This window comes from Gymnoscopelus braueri (assembly GCF_963280865.1).
Source record: "Gymnoscopelus braueri genome assembly, chromosome: 15".
NCBI lineage: Eukaryota > Metazoa > Chordata > Actinopteri > Myctophiformes > Myctophidae > Gymnoscopelus > Gymnoscopelus braueri.
Window position 1 is genome coordinate 26,161,333 of NC_137620.1, and position 16,809 is coordinate 26,178,141.

At 42.2% G+C, this 16,809-nt stretch overlaps 1 protein-coding gene across 1 annotated transcript in view; it reads left to right on the top strand.

Moving 5' to 3' along the window:
- Window positions 1–16,656, top strand: part of slc7a8a (solute carrier family 7 member 8a) — a 26,960-nt gene extending 10,304 nt beyond the window's left edge. The window contains exons 4-11 of the mRNA XM_080450606.1: window positions 7,024–7,149; window positions 9,112–9,265; window positions 10,127–10,250; window positions 11,419–11,522; window positions 12,155–12,251; window positions 12,376–12,525; window positions 13,329–13,506; window positions 13,928–16,656. Coding sequence (XP_080306732.1) covers window positions 7,024–7,149; window positions 9,112–9,265; window positions 10,127–10,250; window positions 11,419–11,522; window positions 12,155–12,251; window positions 12,376–12,525; window positions 13,329–13,506; window positions 13,928–14,079 — 1,085 coding nt within the window. The 3' untranslated portion in view covers window positions 14,080–16,656. The remainder of the gene's footprint in view (window positions 1–7,023; window positions 7,150–9,111; window positions 9,266–10,126; window positions 10,251–11,418; window positions 11,523–12,154; window positions 12,252–12,375; window positions 12,526–13,328; window positions 13,507–13,927) is intronic.
- The last annotated feature ends 153 nt before the right edge of the window (window positions 16,657–16,809 follow it).

The window sequence follows — 16,809 nt, forward strand, 5'->3', positions numbered from 1 at the left end:
TTCATGTCATGAAAGGTGCTATATAAATAACGTTTATTATTATTATTATTATTATTATTATTATTACTAATTCTCTACTGCTGCGCTAATGGACCAGGATGGAGCTCATTTGAAAACTTCAATACATATAGGCTACCATTAATCACTTAAATCCTACATGCTTATTGACCGCGGTGTCCCCCAGGGGTTATAACTGATCCCCTCCTTTTTTCCCTCCACACCAAATTTGCACTTGTAGATCTGCTATATTCAGCGAATGTTTGCCTGTTTTCACAGAATGTTCCCCTATTATGACCAGAATAACCAGAATAGAGACATTAGGGCTCACATGGTTAATGTCCTCGGGACAAAATCAAACACGTGTTCTCTTAGTGGATCACTGTAACTATAGTATCAGTTTAAATGTTAAATGCTATTAAAAACTATGAAGTCATAAAAGACAAAGTGGATCCACCCTTAAATGCAAAACTGCATAAAGTATTACATGTGTTGCAAAATGCACTTTTTTGATTGTTGAACAAAAGCACCTACTAAGTAAGAAGAGGGGGATTTCAGTCATGCTGATTCACAGAAGTGAGATAAATGAACTTGACAGAGATCAGAAAGAACAGCAGTGGAAAAAGTACTATTTAAGTGAAATTATCAATACTGCAATGTAAAAATACTAGTAAAGTAAGAGTCCCGTAATCAAAATCTACTTGAGTATAATTACAAACGTGTAGCAAAAGTAAGTACTCATTATGCAGATTATTCCCATTTCTCATTTCAGTTTTCAAATATATATATAATGTATAAAAAACTTTTGAAAATTGTAGATCTACAAGCTCACAATGCGTCGCATTGTGAGCTTGTAGATGGGCTATTTTCAAATGGCCGAAATGTATACAGAGCTGAAGTGGGTAATGTATGTTTTGTAATAATAATCAAAATCTATAAAGTAGCTAGTAACTATAGTAATAATAATAATAATTATTATTATAATAATTGTAGTGGAGTAAAAGTATAATATTTGCTTCTGAGATGTAGTGGAGTAGAAGTAAAAGTACTGACATTTTTTAATACTCCAGTAAAGTAAAACTACCACAAAATTGTACTTAAGTACAGTACTTAAATACATTTACTTAGTTACTTAACACCACTGACAGTCACTGCTTGGTGTAGGTCAAAGTATTATAGTGAACACATTCATGGAATTCAGCCGGCCCCGTGCAACCCTATGGCTGTCAAAGAAATGTAACCTTCCTGCTTCTCTTTTTACATGTTTCTGTCAAGTCAGCAGAGGTCTTTCCAAACCTGTCACCCTGGTGGGGAACTGGTTGATCTCTGTTGTTTTTCTGCTATGTAGCAGCAACCCAATGTGCTTTCACGACATCTAGCTCATGTGTTCAACCAAGAGAGAGAGCAAGAGACAGGCAAGACAGGGAAAAGTGTGTGTGTGTGTGTGTGTGTGTGTGTGTGTGTGTGTGTGTGTGTGTGTGTGTGTGTGTGTGTGTGTGTGTGTGTGTGTGTGTGTGTGTGTGTACACACAGTATGTGTGTGTGTGTGTGTGTGTGTGTGTGTGTGTACAGTGTGTGTGTACAGTGTGTGTGTGTGTGTGTGTGTGTGTGTGTGTGTGTGTGTGTGTGTGTGTGTGTGTGTGTGTGTGTGTGTGTGTGTGTGTGTGTGTGTGTGTGTGTGTGTGTGTGTGTGTGTGTGTGTGTGTGTCATACAGTGCACAGCAGTGTAGCAAACAACACGCCCAGTCAACAGGTCAGATGCAAGAAAAGTGTAGGAGAGTCCCAGGTTCCACTCCAGGCAAATGGAAGATGTGTAACACATTCTAGAAGGAAACAACATTTAACAACATATTGAAGCTTTTAAACTTCAGTATAATTACATTACATGTTATGAGCTGGTAGATATACCATAGGTATTTTACCTAAATGTTTACCTAAATATACACAAGCACCTATTCTTTTACTTGAAACAGATACATTCAGGTGAATCCCACTTTGAATCCTTGGATTTAGCTGTTCTATCTTTTTCAGTGAGATGCAGATACAGGGGAAGACAGCTTGTTTGGAAGTGCTTAGTGTTTGTGGTTCACAAATGGCTGCTCTTTGGAAGGGGATCAAATAATGACACCATGGGACATTTGCTCCCTTGTTGCCAATACTGTAGTACACTTCACAAAGTCACACACTTAAACAATATGAACCCTAGTGCCCCTATTCTGTGGTGAACATTTGGCGAAAATAGTAAATCTACAAGCTCACAACACGCCGCGTTGTGACATGTTGTGAGCTTGTAGATATGCTATTGAACGTGTAGAGATTTGGTATCGAGGTACACACTGTACTAGTGGACCTAGTATAGAGCCCTGCAGGGGCCCCTGGTCGACAAAGTATATAAGGTTTAAGTGGATAAATACCTTTATTTGTGTGCAAATATACCTTTTTTTGTACACAATGTCTAAACGCTGTCACAGGCAAACGCATCACACTCTCTACAGTATGTCACATGTCTCATAGATTCATATTTTCTTCTCCATTCGGGAACAGATAGAACCTTCTCTTCTATCTACCTCTGTCTCCTTTCTGATGCTCACCTGTGACTTAACCTTTGGCCGGGTGTCATCTAAGGTAGGGAGAGAGAGATAGAGGTAGTGGACTGGTTGGAGGAGTGTAGCGGCGCATGAGAATGCGTCAAAACAAACAGACGACTTTGTTTCCGCCGCTGTGCTAGCAGCCGCTGTGAATTTTGCACACACTGCTCAAATACCACGGGTTGTCATCACTCAGACAGTCAAAGCAGGCTAGGCAGGGACACAAAGTGAAGTGAAGTGTGCGTGCGTGCGTGCGTGCGTGCGTGCGTGCGTGCGTGCGTGCGTGCGTGCGTGCGTGCGTGCGTGCGTGCGTGCGTGCGTGCGTGCGTGCGTGCGTGCGTGCGTGCGTGCGTGCGTGCGTGCGTGCGTGCGTGCGTGCGTGCGTGCATGACAGTGTTTGTGTATATATGTGAAGTGTTTATTCAATTCTGCATCACAGAAGAGAACATGCTAACGATAATTACTCCACAGCAGTGTTCTTTCCATTGGTTTAACCGATAGTAACCTAAACCCCAGGCCATCAAAGAAATCACCTTTAAAAAAACAAAGTCTGGTACTGTAGACTTCTATGATCCCTACCAATGAATAGGCCAGCCTGAAGGAATTTGTGGTGTGTGCCACATGGTCTAAATACCATTTCCGTGGCCTTATTCGCCCCACAAATAATTAAACTCTGGGGGGAACAACTGATGCAGTTGTTGTTTGAGGGACAACTTTCAAACTTTCAACAAAGTTGATCAAATTAGCCGATTTAAAAACACTATCTTGCTAAAACTTAGTAGCCATAGAAAGAAATGTTTCTTTGAAGTTGGAAGTGTTTATTTTCAGTCCATCTGCCATTGTTTGAGTTGATCTACTGGGGTTGGAACTTGGAATGCACCTGTAGCTACAGTGCAGTGTCTTGTGACATAGTGTTATTGGTCTTTGGTTGACAGGCCTGTTTGGTCTCTCCGTGCACAAGACATCACCGTTCGACCCCGTAGCTATATGCACACATATGTATGCAATGACAAATTGAGTCCAGTTCTGTACATGTACTGTACCTATCTTTTCCAAGTACTGTGACTCTTTACCACTTAAACCCTACATACTTCAGTGACAGGAGTCCCCCAGGTGTCTACTAGCCCCCTCCAAACATAGCAGATCTACAAGCTCACAATGTTTGCCCTGGATTGGGACATTAGGGTTAATGTGATTTACAGCAGTGGAAACATTCTGCTATGTTGACTTCTGTCAAGAACTGCCTGTTGAACCACTCTCATTGGTCAACTGTTGTTCAAGTATTATGATTCAAGTATATGGAAGTGCCTGACTGGCTGAGCCTGCAGTGTAAGAAATGTGGGGTCCTTTCTGGTTAATGGGACAGATGTTGTTGAGCAGATTTCTGAGGTTGTTCAGAAGGTATTTTTGTAGACATTAGTAGACCTGTTTGTTGTTGATGGTGAGAAGAGGGTGAGAGGTTATTTCAGCTCCCTTCCAGCCCCATATTTGTTATCCATACGTTTGTGTGTGTGCGTGCGTGCGTGTGCGTGCGTGTGTGTGTGTGTGTGTGTGTGTGTGTGTGCATATTTCATAAGCCTTCCAATCACCTAAGGTATTTTCTCAGATGTTGTTGTTATACTGTAGTGTAGTGATGAGCGGGCTGACCCGTAACCCGCGGGTCCCGCGGGTCAACCCGCGGCGCGGGTGGTCGAGTCAGGATTTCAGAGGCAATTATGCGGGCTGTGGGTGAGCGGGTCAGCCACTCTCACACGCAAAAAAAAAAAAAAAAACTATTTTGAACAACATGCTTGTTTATTTAGCCCATGACAATGTTGTGCTACTGTAGACATTTAAAGCGACTTTGGGTACTGAAAAGAGCGTTATATACATCTGAGCTATTATGATGATGATTATCTTTTTTTTTCCACCGCGGGTCGCGGGGCAGGTTGAGCCATAGATTTATATATGGGTTCGCGGAGCGGGTTGAGGCGGGTTGGGTTCCGTGGCGGGGCGGGGCGGGGCGGGTCATGAAAAAACCCGACCCGCACATCACTACTGTAGTGTATGTCTCATAATTGCCCATGGGGCAATGTACTTTTCTATGACCCATCATGCACCACCACCACCAGATTTAGTGACAGCCAGCTGACACCAGTTGTCACCATCGCGTATTGCAGAGACCAGGGTTTTATAAAAGTATATGGTTTCAACAACACATGAGATCTCCTGGGGTCTGCCTCTACCTACAGAAGGTTGAAGGGAGGAAGGTCAGGCTTTCTAGCAGCGTAGTTAACTCATCGTAATTCACACGCTGCCTGTAAGCGGGCGAGATACACAAGTAGAGAACACTTTGAATGCTCAGCTTACAGACAGCCGGGCAGCAGCAGCGAGTTCCTGGCTTCTCGGAACATGTCCCCAGGCATTTATGACGGATCTGATTCAGCCTGTTCCACTTAAGATCAAGTGAGAGGCAGCAATGTTGTTTGTGACAGATCATATATATAGTGTTTGTGTGTGTGTGTGTGTGTGTGTGTGTGTGTGTGTGTGTGTGTGTGTGTGTGTGTGTGTGTGTGTGTGTGTGTGTGTGTGTGTGTGTGTGTGTGTGTGTGTGTGTGTGTTTGTGTGTGTGTGTGTGCAAAACATCATCTAGGAAAGGATTCAAGGACGGCTAATTGCACGCCAGTGTAGCTGTTTATGAATGGGATGATAGTTGCGTTAAAAGAGGTTGAACCACATTGGGCAAATGTTTCCCAAAAAAATTGGAAGTAGCTAAAATAGCCAATCTGCAAGCTCAAAATGCATTGTGAGATTGTAGATCGGCTATTTGTTGTACAACGACGTAAGGGATTTAAGTCATGTTTGCTCATGGCTGATCTGAGGATTAACCTGTTGAGTGACTGAGATTGAGTGATTCTGTGTGTGTCTGTGTGTGTGTGTGTGTGTGTGTGTGTGTGTGTGTGTGTGTGTGTGTGTGTGTGTGTGTGTGTGTGTGTGTGTGTGTGTGTGTGTGTGTGCGTGTGTGCGCGTGTGTGTGCGTGTGTGTGTGTGTGTGTGTGTGTAGTACACATGTAACTTAGTTTTCATTTCCTGTTTTCGAGAGGGATATTGGTGCAGCAGTACTGGTAACACCCCCCCCTCCCATCTGCAGACACTGTTTTGTCTGCAGCAGACATATGTGTACTCTTCCTGTTCTAGACTAGAGTCCCCACAATGCCGTAAACCTTTCCACAAGAGACGTAAACAAGCACACCACAGTGACCCCCTCTGAGCATTGTGTGTTTCTGTTTGTTTTTGTTCTGCATGCAGTTCCACATCCAGTAAACATGTAAAAAGGTGGGCCCATGCACACATGTAGCTATGGTATGTCAACATGTGCAAAAGTCTATGTGTAACTCCACATGCAGCCGTGCAGGTCTGTTCATGTGTCATCTGCTCTGGCTGTGCTATCTGCCTTTGTTCCCTGGCTGTGAAAGCAGCTCCGCACATCTGCATTCGATGTAAAGACTGTGTTCCCACGGAGTCAAACAAGCCCATTATATGTAGTTTCTTTCGTCTCTAGGCAAATCACTGACAACTGTGAGATTAGATGTCTGTGTTTGAACTGCAAACTTTTTGCCACAAAGAGAAACGTATTTTACAATTGCCTGAAAGTTGGTGTGTGTGTAAATGTGTAAAGAAATCATAAGCTTTAATTTGTACTCCATTGTGCGAGAGTGTAGCTTATTGGCCAAAATAGAACTGAGCTACAAGCTAACAATGTGTCACGATTATAAATTAGGCCTTTGCCGAAGAACATACAGTACAGTATAATGTAAATGCATAAAAGATTAGGGGTGAAGTTCAGTGTGATGATGCAATAGAATCAAAGGTCGCTGACTTTTATGACATCATGTCACACTTGCTACCTGTGAACTTCTAAAGCTTCCGTTGCTGATTTCACCTCAAGGTTAAAGCCACGAATGTACAGAATGTTAGCAATAAATTGCACACGTCGCCATTTGCCAAGTGCACAAAATAGCATCAGTCACTCACTCAATCACTCACTCATTCAGTTCAATTAGTTCTTTTCATTCTTTAAGTTGCATGAAGAAGAGACCAAGAAGTTGTTGATTATTTCCCCATAATGGTCATTGATAAAATTACACAGAAAAACAAGATAAATTAGTAAAGATAAATACGTAGGACCTCAAATAAGAAAGGCATGTAATACGTTCGATCAAAATACTTCAAATAAACATCCAATTAACACAAAGATAAATAGAAATGAAATGAAATATATACTGTATGCTAACTCTGTACTTTGCTCTCTCCCTGTGCGTGTGTGTGTGTGTGTGTGTGTGTGTGTGTGTGTGTGTGTGTGTGTGTGTGTGTGTGTGTGTGTGTGTGTGTGTGTGTGTGTGTGTGTGTGTGTGTGTGTGTGTGTGTGTGTGTGTGTGCGTGTGTGTGTGTGTGTGTAGTGCTGCTGACGTGGGTGAACTGTTCCAGTGTGCGATGGGCCACCCGGGTTCAGGACATGTTCACTGCTGGCAAGTTGCTAGCCCTGGCTCTCATCATCATCATGGGCATCGTGCAGATCTGCAAGGGTAGGCTGGCTGACGCCTTCTAGACAGGCTGTGTGTGTGTGAGCCTGTGCGCACGTGAGTGTGTGTGTGTGTGCGCGCGTGCGTACATGTGTGCTTGGTGCTGTAAAATCCTCTGTTTTAACCCATTAAGACCGGGGACGCATCTGCGTCTCATTTTAAGATTAAATTTGGCTATTCAAAAATAGCAGATCTACAAGCTCGTAGCGCGGCACCGAGTGCCGCGCTACGAGCTTGTAGATCTGCTATTTTTGAAAAATCTTGAAAAAATATTTTCCATATTTTTTTCAAAAAACGGTTGAGATTTAGATTTTTTTTAAGAATCGCCTCAGGTCTTAATGGGTTAAATATAGCTCTGAGAGTGTCTGTTGTACAGTATGGTGCATGCATCCATCCATATATCCTGCATGCATGATTGTGTCCAATGTTACATTCCACTCCATCTGTGTCTGGTGGTCTCACTGTGGTCTCACTTTGTGAGACCACTAAACGGACTCTATCACTGTATCTATATACATTTGCTGTAGGGTCAATAATCTATTCGCTAATGTTCCATTAGAGGCCTGTTGCTGAAACGCTGCCAAAATTTTGCTGACAAGTTTACTCCAGTGGATGTCAGTGTGGTAAAATCTGTGAATTAAAAAAACACTTGTGTTTTTTAGCTGCTACCCTCTGTGGTTGTCACATTGCCCTTGTTTGCTGTGGTTATGGCAAAATAGTATACTTGACTTGAGAAAATAATGAATCAGGTTCATGTAATAGACGGTCATAGACCTCATGCTTGCCCACAAAATGCATCGCGGGAATTAAAGGAACACAGAGAAACAGGAGAAATGGTCACATTTTCTGTAAATATGGACCGTATTGTAAATATTGCTGTTTCTAAACTGTGATAACCATGAAAACTTTTATGGGCTGCAAATCAAAATGGTTATGCAGTCTCTTGAAGGACAAAAAAAGGACAGCACAGTAACTGGACACAGACACAGACACAGACACAGACAGACACACACACACACACACACACACACACACACACACACACACACACACACACACACACACACACACACACACACACACACACACACACACACACACACACACCGTGCGCACGGTCACTGGGGACACATTCTCCACTGTATGGAGTCTCCCTACGAATGACCACCGGGGTCAATGAGTTCCTGGTCTGATGGGCCCCTTTGGTTAAAACTCACATCACTAATGTAGTTTTCATATCAGCACGTCTCTGTGGGTTGGCATTCACAACACGGCAGAGGGCCAGTTTTCACAGCGGCCGTGGTGACTAGGGGGCTACAGCTTGGGCTAATAATCTATGTACACAGCAAAATGCAGGGGAGGATTTCTGTGTGAGCCTTTGAAGACAATGCAGAGCACAATGGGTGATTTGCCCTCTCAGAGCAACGGGAGAAGTCAGTTGTGAGAGAGTCATAGGCGACCCACTTTCATGCAGTCATTTCAGGGAAAACAATAAGTGACCATTTCGCTATTAAAAAAACAGTGAAAATAGACGATCTAGCAGCTCACAACGTGTATCATGGCAGCGTGTTGTCAGCTTGTTGTGAGCTGTAGAAAATAGAAATCTGGCAAACTACCTACTAGATGACGAACACAGCAGGTTTCCTAATTTCAGATGACAGCAACTGTGTTTTGTGGCCTAGATGACTGGTTGCTACAGACCGGCCATTGTCTTATCTGATTGATCGTGTACAGATTGATAAGTAGTGATCCAATTTCCTTTTCACAAAATTAGATTTTTTTTTGTAACTATGCCATATAATGCCCTCCCACCTTTTTATGTCCCCCCTGTGCTCGTCGTTTATGTACCATGCCAATCTCTTCTCCTCTAATATTACACAGAATACATTTAAGAAATGTAAGAGAGATTTCTTATGCAGCAAACCTCGTGTCATTAATATTGCATTGACCTTGTCTTTTCTACAGGAGAGTATTACTGGTTGGAACCAAAAAATGCCTTTGAGCCGTTCCAGGATTATGATGTGGGTTTGATCGCCCTGGCGTTCCTACAAGGCTCCTTCGCCTACGGAGGATGGAACTTTCTCAACTACGTCACGGAGGAGTTGGTTGACCCCTATGTGTAAGAACAACTTTTGGTGGCTGGAAATGCCTTTAAACCAGTGGTTCTCTAACCAGGACCACCGGATTGGAATGCATGATTAGACCACGGACCCCCATAACTCTGAGAGTGTACTAATGGATTTGGTTCCATTTGAACACTCTCAGAGTTACAGACCTATAAGGGTCCATTTGGTTCCTATCAATCATTTCCCTTGGGACCCCCTGGAACGACTTCAAGGACCCCTAGGGGTCCCCGGACCTCCCTTTGAGAACCATTGCTTTAAACAGCACTGAAGAAATGTTGATGCTATCAGCTGTCAGCTACAACCAATGCTAAGGAAATGACTAAATACACATGGTGGCCACTTTTTTAGGTCGGGTTGGCCCACATTGGGGACACTTTGTTGTCATCGGCTTGCCACCGGTAGTGCAGAGTAGTTAGCATGATCCTTCCTTACTAAATCATCCACTTCAGTACCAGACCTGGTCCACCTTCAGTCATTCTGGGTTTCATTTAATTTAATTTCACTTAGCATGAGAGAAATTCTTGCTCAGAAAATATGAATGTAATTTTGTCATTTTCATTTTGTGTATAGAAATTGATTTAATTCCTCATTTCCTTTTTTTAATATACTGTATTTTCCCCTGCCCCTTCTTAATATAATTGTCATGTCCTTTTATTAACCTTAATATCCAATAATACCCCTCATCAAACCTTCCTCTTTAATATCCTCTTTCAAATATCTCTCTGTTCCTCGGTCACACACACACGCACGCATGTGTGCTCTATCTTTTCTTATTTTTCAAATCTCTCCTCCATTTCCTTCCTTCTATTCTCCACTTTTTTCTCCACTAATATCTCAGTTTTTGCCTTCTCCAGGAACCTTCCTCGTGCCATCTTCATCTCCATACCCCTGGTGACGTTCGTCTACGTCTTTGCCAACATTGCCTACGTCACAGCCATGAGCCCTCAGGAGCTGCTTGCCTCCAATGCTGTTGCCGTGGTGAGTAGCCCCACCCAGGGCGGGTGGTGCAGGGTGGTCCTGTGATCTCAAACAAACGCAAGCGTTGATTGTGGAAGGCCTCTCACGCTCTCTAGTGGCCTTGCTGTGTCAATGCTCTGACATTGCCGCATGCTTTTGCATTCAAGACACATTATTAACCATGAAAGGTGGTTCCCTACCCTTTCTGGATCAGGGCCCAAATATCTGACCACTTAACACGGGAGGGTTTTCAGAGCATGTTATTTTAAAGATCAATCAATGCACCGTGATCCGGCTTGGATCAGTGGAACCGCGAACTATACTATACCGCGAATACTATATATAACATTTTTAAGATTTTAAAGAATAAAATACTGTAATGGAATTTATATACTTTACAGTGATGTGCAAGATTCATATCACACACTGCGTATATGTATTTGAGTAAATACTTAGTGGTCAGACTACATGAGCTTGTAGATCTGCTAATTTGGTAGTTAAAGAGATTGCGTCATAATTGCCTCGCTTGAACTGCTATATTAAGAATGATGAAACATGATGACACATATGATATCTGGACAAGTCACAATGACCAGCCAATGACCCTTGTTTCTAAAGGTCTGTGATTCAAATAGAGATGAGAGAACAGACTGCACATATTAGGTCTGCAGCATCAATTTGATGATGGATGCAGGAAGCTAATATTGAAACCTTGTGAGTAAGAATAGCTTGATTATGTCTGCCTGATAGGGAATGATAAGAGGGTATTTAAGCCAGCACCCAGGAACCGCTCTGTGAGCATGCTAGATTAAACCTAGGATGTTGTATGTATGTATACTTGCAGTACTGGTCTGTCATCCTTGCTTGGGGAGCCTTGCTCCTCGAGAGATGCCATCACAATACCATAACATTATTTTACATTAATGTTATTAATTTAGTGTCTTGCCAATGACACTGGCAATACCCTCGCAGGGCGCAGGCTACCAGTGGCCCTGGCCCACAGGTTGGGATTCACAGCCATAAAATGTGGTATTTCTAGAGCCAATGCAGTGCAGTGTGACATTAAAATATGAATAGTTCTAAAATACTGTTGTTGTGGTTTTGATGTGGCTAACCATCACCTTGTCTGTCCCTTACTCCCTCATTCCATCTCACTCTCATCTATCTCAACTTCATCTGTTTGTCCCAGACGTTTGGTGAGAAGCTGCTCGGTTTCATGTCGTGGATCATGCCCATCTCCGTGGCTCTCTCCACCTTCGGAGGAGTCAACGGCTCCCTCTTCACCTCCTCACGGTTAGTTATAGCTCACTATCAACTTCCTGACCTAGGTTGAATAGTAGCAAACAATTCTCACCCAAGTGTTTGTTTTAGCATGTTTGGTATATCGTGAAGTATACACGACACGTGTGTCCTTCAAACACTTTCTTGTAGACTTTCCAAACTTCCTGGCATGCCAGTCAAAAAGCCACAGATCTATTTATTATAAGCTGCGTGTCCCAAATGACTAATTGATCAAACATAATAGCAGGGTTTCTTACTATTTCAGTTTGAGAGCTGTTTTGGGGATATACATTGTATTATATATCCCCAAGGTTTATTATACAAATGTATTCTGGATGTTCTGGCATTCATGGTATTGTCCTCGGTGGTGGTGAACACAGCACTTAACCATCTGCCATCTATGTAAGCGGAATTGAACAAGGAAAAGGGTAATTTTACCATTAGAATTTTGAGAACCATTCTGCTGAGGTTCCGTTTCATACCTAATCTCTCATTTCTTAATCTCCCATAGTCCCTTTCTTCCATGATGTTCTTTCCTCTTCATTTACCACAATTGAAATATCTCATGCGTCCGACATCTCACTGGGCTGAACGTTTGAGCTGTTTGACGATGTACCCCCCCCCCCCCCCTCTCTCTCTAACAGCTTGTTCTTCGCTGGCGCCAGGGAAGGCCACCTCCCACGTCTGCTGGCTATGATTCATGTGAAGCGCTGCACCCCAATCCCTGCCCTGCTCTTCACTGTGAGTACTTCCTAAACTAACCCTGAATTTGTACAAATGGGACCACCAATGCAAAGTGCCTATGTGGCTATAACCACTGGTCCCTTTATGCTGTCACCACTGACTATCCTTCATCTTCCTCCAGTGTCTGTCCACCCTGCTGATGCTGTGTACCAGTGACATGTACACCCTCATCAACTATGTGGGCTTCATCAACTACCTCTTCTATGGAGTTACGGTCGCTGGGCAGATTGTCCTGCGCATTAGGCAACCCAATTTGGTCCGACCAATTAAAGTGAGTGCACATGGAGATGCTGGCACTGTGCCCCAGTGCTCACTACGCTACCGCCACTTTGTCTTCTTGACTAGATTAATGATGACATTACTCTTATTAGCCAAAAGTAGCATGTTAGCTATGCCGTGCGGCGTGCTGTTAGTATAATAGCTCTGCTGTTAATGGAAAGGCAATCAGCTCTGCTCGATAAGGTGAACCTACTAGCAAGGCCCCATGTCAGTTAGGTAGAAATGACAGAATATGCCATTCTTATTGTTTGTTTGTTTGTTTGTAACTTGCTTGGAGTGTGGTTTTGCCACACAGAGCTATACAAGGCAAGCCAGAAACATTTATGCAATCACAATATATTCAAAGCATTTCTATAACTTAAATAATCAGAATCAGAATCAACTTTATTGTCACATCACAGGTTTACAGGTGTAAAGAAGTAGCTGAATTCTTTTTTCGTGCAAGCTCCATCGTTCGTAGTTTTCAAGAAAGGGGGGGCAGAGAGAGGAAGAGCAAGAAGAAAAAACACAGAAACATTTCAAAAGAAAAAGAAACAGGTCAACAGGTCAAGAGAAAAATCTAAGATATTTACATACTGTATAGAATAAACAATTAGCAGGTATGTACAGTACATGAGGCTAAACATGAACTTATCTGACACTGTTTCAATTGTCCTGATGTGCCAAGTGCCAAGCATCTGAGCCTCCAAACGGTTTAAAGATACTGTTTAACCCTCACCTGATCAACATGGTTATACAAATGAATGTTCTCCTCTCTCACTCTCTCTTTCTATCTCTTATCTATCTCCTCTACAGATCAGCCTAATCTGGCCAGTTATCTACCTGTTGTTCTGGGCCTTCCTGCTCATCTTCTCACTATACTCTGAGCCTGTGGTGTGCGGCATCGGCCTGGCCATCATGCTGACTGGTGTTCCTGTCTACTTCCTGGGAGTCTGGTGGGACAACAAGCCAGAGTGCTTCGATGCCTTCGTCGGTAGGTCAACTTAACTGTCTCACTTCCAGTTTTCGGGCACAGCGTATGTACAGTAGAAGGATTTCAAATCAATGTTCAGAATACAATGTGAGGATTGTCATAGCGAAATGCATTGCGCAGGGAATATATGAAAAACACTGTAACGTAAATATAAAAACAGGTATGGTTGCCTTAAAGGACCAGTCTGGTTTCATGTTTAGTCCTTAGTCATGCATACTTTACATTAATGCTGACAATTTCTCAAAGCGGGAACATTCGGCACTCGGCAGAGATGTAAAGTGTACGTGACATGTAGGCAATTGTCTAAACATGCCATAACAGTGATAATGTCCTTTAAGTTCATCATGCGATCTGTAAGTATACTATTGTGACTGTCCTAAAACTCTCCTATTTGTCTGTCTGTCTCTCTGACCTCCTCCAGACAAGATGACGTACGTGGGCCAGAAGTTCTGCATGGTGGTTTACCCAGCAGAAACTAGAGGGACTGCAGATGAGGGCGAGGAGATGAAGGAGGCCAGGTCTCCTCTGGCCAGGGAGGAGGACGGAGAAACGCAAAAGTCTGGGGACTGTTAATAACATTCTGCCAGCACCTGCCCCCCAAAGAAACACACGTTATGCAGTCAAATGCGTGCGCACCGTGCATACATGCACAAAGACACGTGCACATACACTCACTCTGGTGACTTAGTAGCTAGGTCGATTCTCTGGTAAACACTTGTGCCTCATAGCGTTTGCGTTTGATCTTAGCATTCTCTCGATCACGACACACTGTGCCAAATATCATGAGATGTTTGGAGGACGGTTGACTCCAACCAACTTCTCTCGCTATAATTTGGGGGTTTTAATGGAAGCTTCAGTAGAAGCAATGGAAGCTAGTCATTTGTTTAAACACGGCCCCTCCACCCCACCTGCCACTGGCACATACATCCCCACTGTCATTATCCTCATCCTCTCCTCTTCCTCACTTTTACTCCCCCGCCACACACCTCCTGTACACTCCTACTGTAAGAGCAACCCTTTTTTTTCTTCTTTAAAAAAAAAAAGACTCTTACTCTACCGTGGTGGATACACTTTTTTGTGTTTATTCATTAATGTTTTGTCTGTCACATTGTACATTTTATTTGTCATGCATTCAACATGTCAAAGCTGTATTTTGATTGTCGAAACCTCCGATTCAGATCAAGTTATTTCACATTGTCAAGTACACTAAATGCTGTATGTTATTTTTTTAAACGACTGTGATTCCAAAATGTTTTTGTAATTGTCATAATTGTTTATATCATTTGTTTGTATTATTGTAGTTTTTTTTACTCTTGCAACTGCAGAGGTATTAACCTTAAAACTGATGTGTGATCTGGTTTGTACCTGTTCAAATAATGGTGTATTCTGGTGCAGAATCAGTTATTTTTAATTGCCTTAATTCTGTACGTACTGTAGGTATCAGTGCAGTATTGTTATCATTGGTGTAGAGAGCTGATTTATACTGATTTATACTGATTTATTTTTGTTTTAATAGATCTTCATGTCAAAGGAAACACAAATAGAAAGTGTCCGTTTTTGAAATCTCACGTTGACTCACGGTTTCTTTTGAACTGGACACTACTGAAATAATCTACCCATAGAAACAGACAATCAAAGATGGGCAACGACTGCAAAGAAGATTACATATATAGGCACAGAACGGACACGTTCTGCTTCACAAATGTGCTTGTTAGCCTTCTCAAGACAAACCATAGTCTATAGACTAGCAGGCAGAAATTATTAGTGGTATTGTTAATGTTGTGCACCCCACTGCAGCAAATACCACCACCGACACATGAATGCTTGTGAGGAAAATAGTTGTAGGGGCTCATTGTCTTTCATGTGGAAGTCAAGTCTGTGGAGTTAAGCCTAATTTATACTTATGAATTAGGCTTTAGTGTTTAAGAAGATGTCTTAGTGTCAGTGTATCAGTAATGTGTTTTTGTAACTTATATATCTGATCTGTGTTTAAATATCAGAGGACTCTGGTAGGTCTTTATTTAGGGGGTCAACTATTTTATTGTACATTATCACTAGAAATTTGAGTGCAATATTTGCAGCTGCCTTGGCAATGGTTGAAATTTCACCGCTAAATAAATCTGCTCCATCTATATTGTCTGATGAGTTACAGTATATAAGTATAGGTATAGGTTGTTGATAAAGGAGTAGAAACACGATGGACCTACATAAACATGCATGCACATGTGCGCGTGCACACATACACTCTCACACACACACACTCTCACACACACACACACACACACACACACACACACACACACACACACACACACACACACACACGCACACGCATATTCCTGTATACTGACTATGGAATTCTCAGAGCATTCAAACTACCTTTTTAAATACCCACACTGCCAAAAAACTAAGAATAAACGCCAGAGCTTTGACGAATTGCTTCATTGTAAGTCTTAAAATCTTTAACCTGTGGCATTAAGAATTAATTGCTCAGGGGACAACTTTAATCAAATACATGTAATAAAACACTGATAAACCACCACCTCTAGATAATAGTAGGCAATGTCATATCTTGGTCAGAAATGCACATAAGAGGAATGTACAATCAATTTGGGCAATTATTGCATAGCTTGATGGAAGGATAGCAGGGTTTCTCAACTTATGATGTGATTTGTGCGCTTATGTACTGTATGGTTCATATTTACATAAACATAGATGTCATCAAGATCAGGTCTTTACATTATGTCTCACTAAATAACCATTACAGACACATGAAGTCTTTTTCACCTCAGAATGTGGTGGCATCCATGTGAACTTTTGCAAAGATCATATACACCACAAGGCATGGCATTACCCCCCCCCCCCCCCCATTCAATTGTTTGCTTTCAGCTAGTGACAATAGTAGTTTATACAGTATATTTCCATTGTGCCCTACTATCTTGCTGCTGCCCAGTTCTTGATAAGCTGCATGTCAGGTCACCACTTCTTGCTTTGATACAGACCAAAACAGCCTCTGGTGTATGTAGAAGGAACCTCTTTTATGATATCCTCTAGGCCAAAAGGCCGGAAATTATTTTCTATCAATACTGTCTAGTCTAACATTCTGGTTGGTGTCATAAGATTTATTCTATAGTAGGTTGTCTTTTGCTGTCTGCAGCCTACCACTGTAGGCACATTCCACTTATGTCAACATTAATACTATTTTTGTTTAAAAGTTAATGTACATAATGGTGATGAGTGTGTGATAAGAATAAATATATACTTACTGTAAGTGAGTTACATTTTGCATTATTGTGTTGAAAA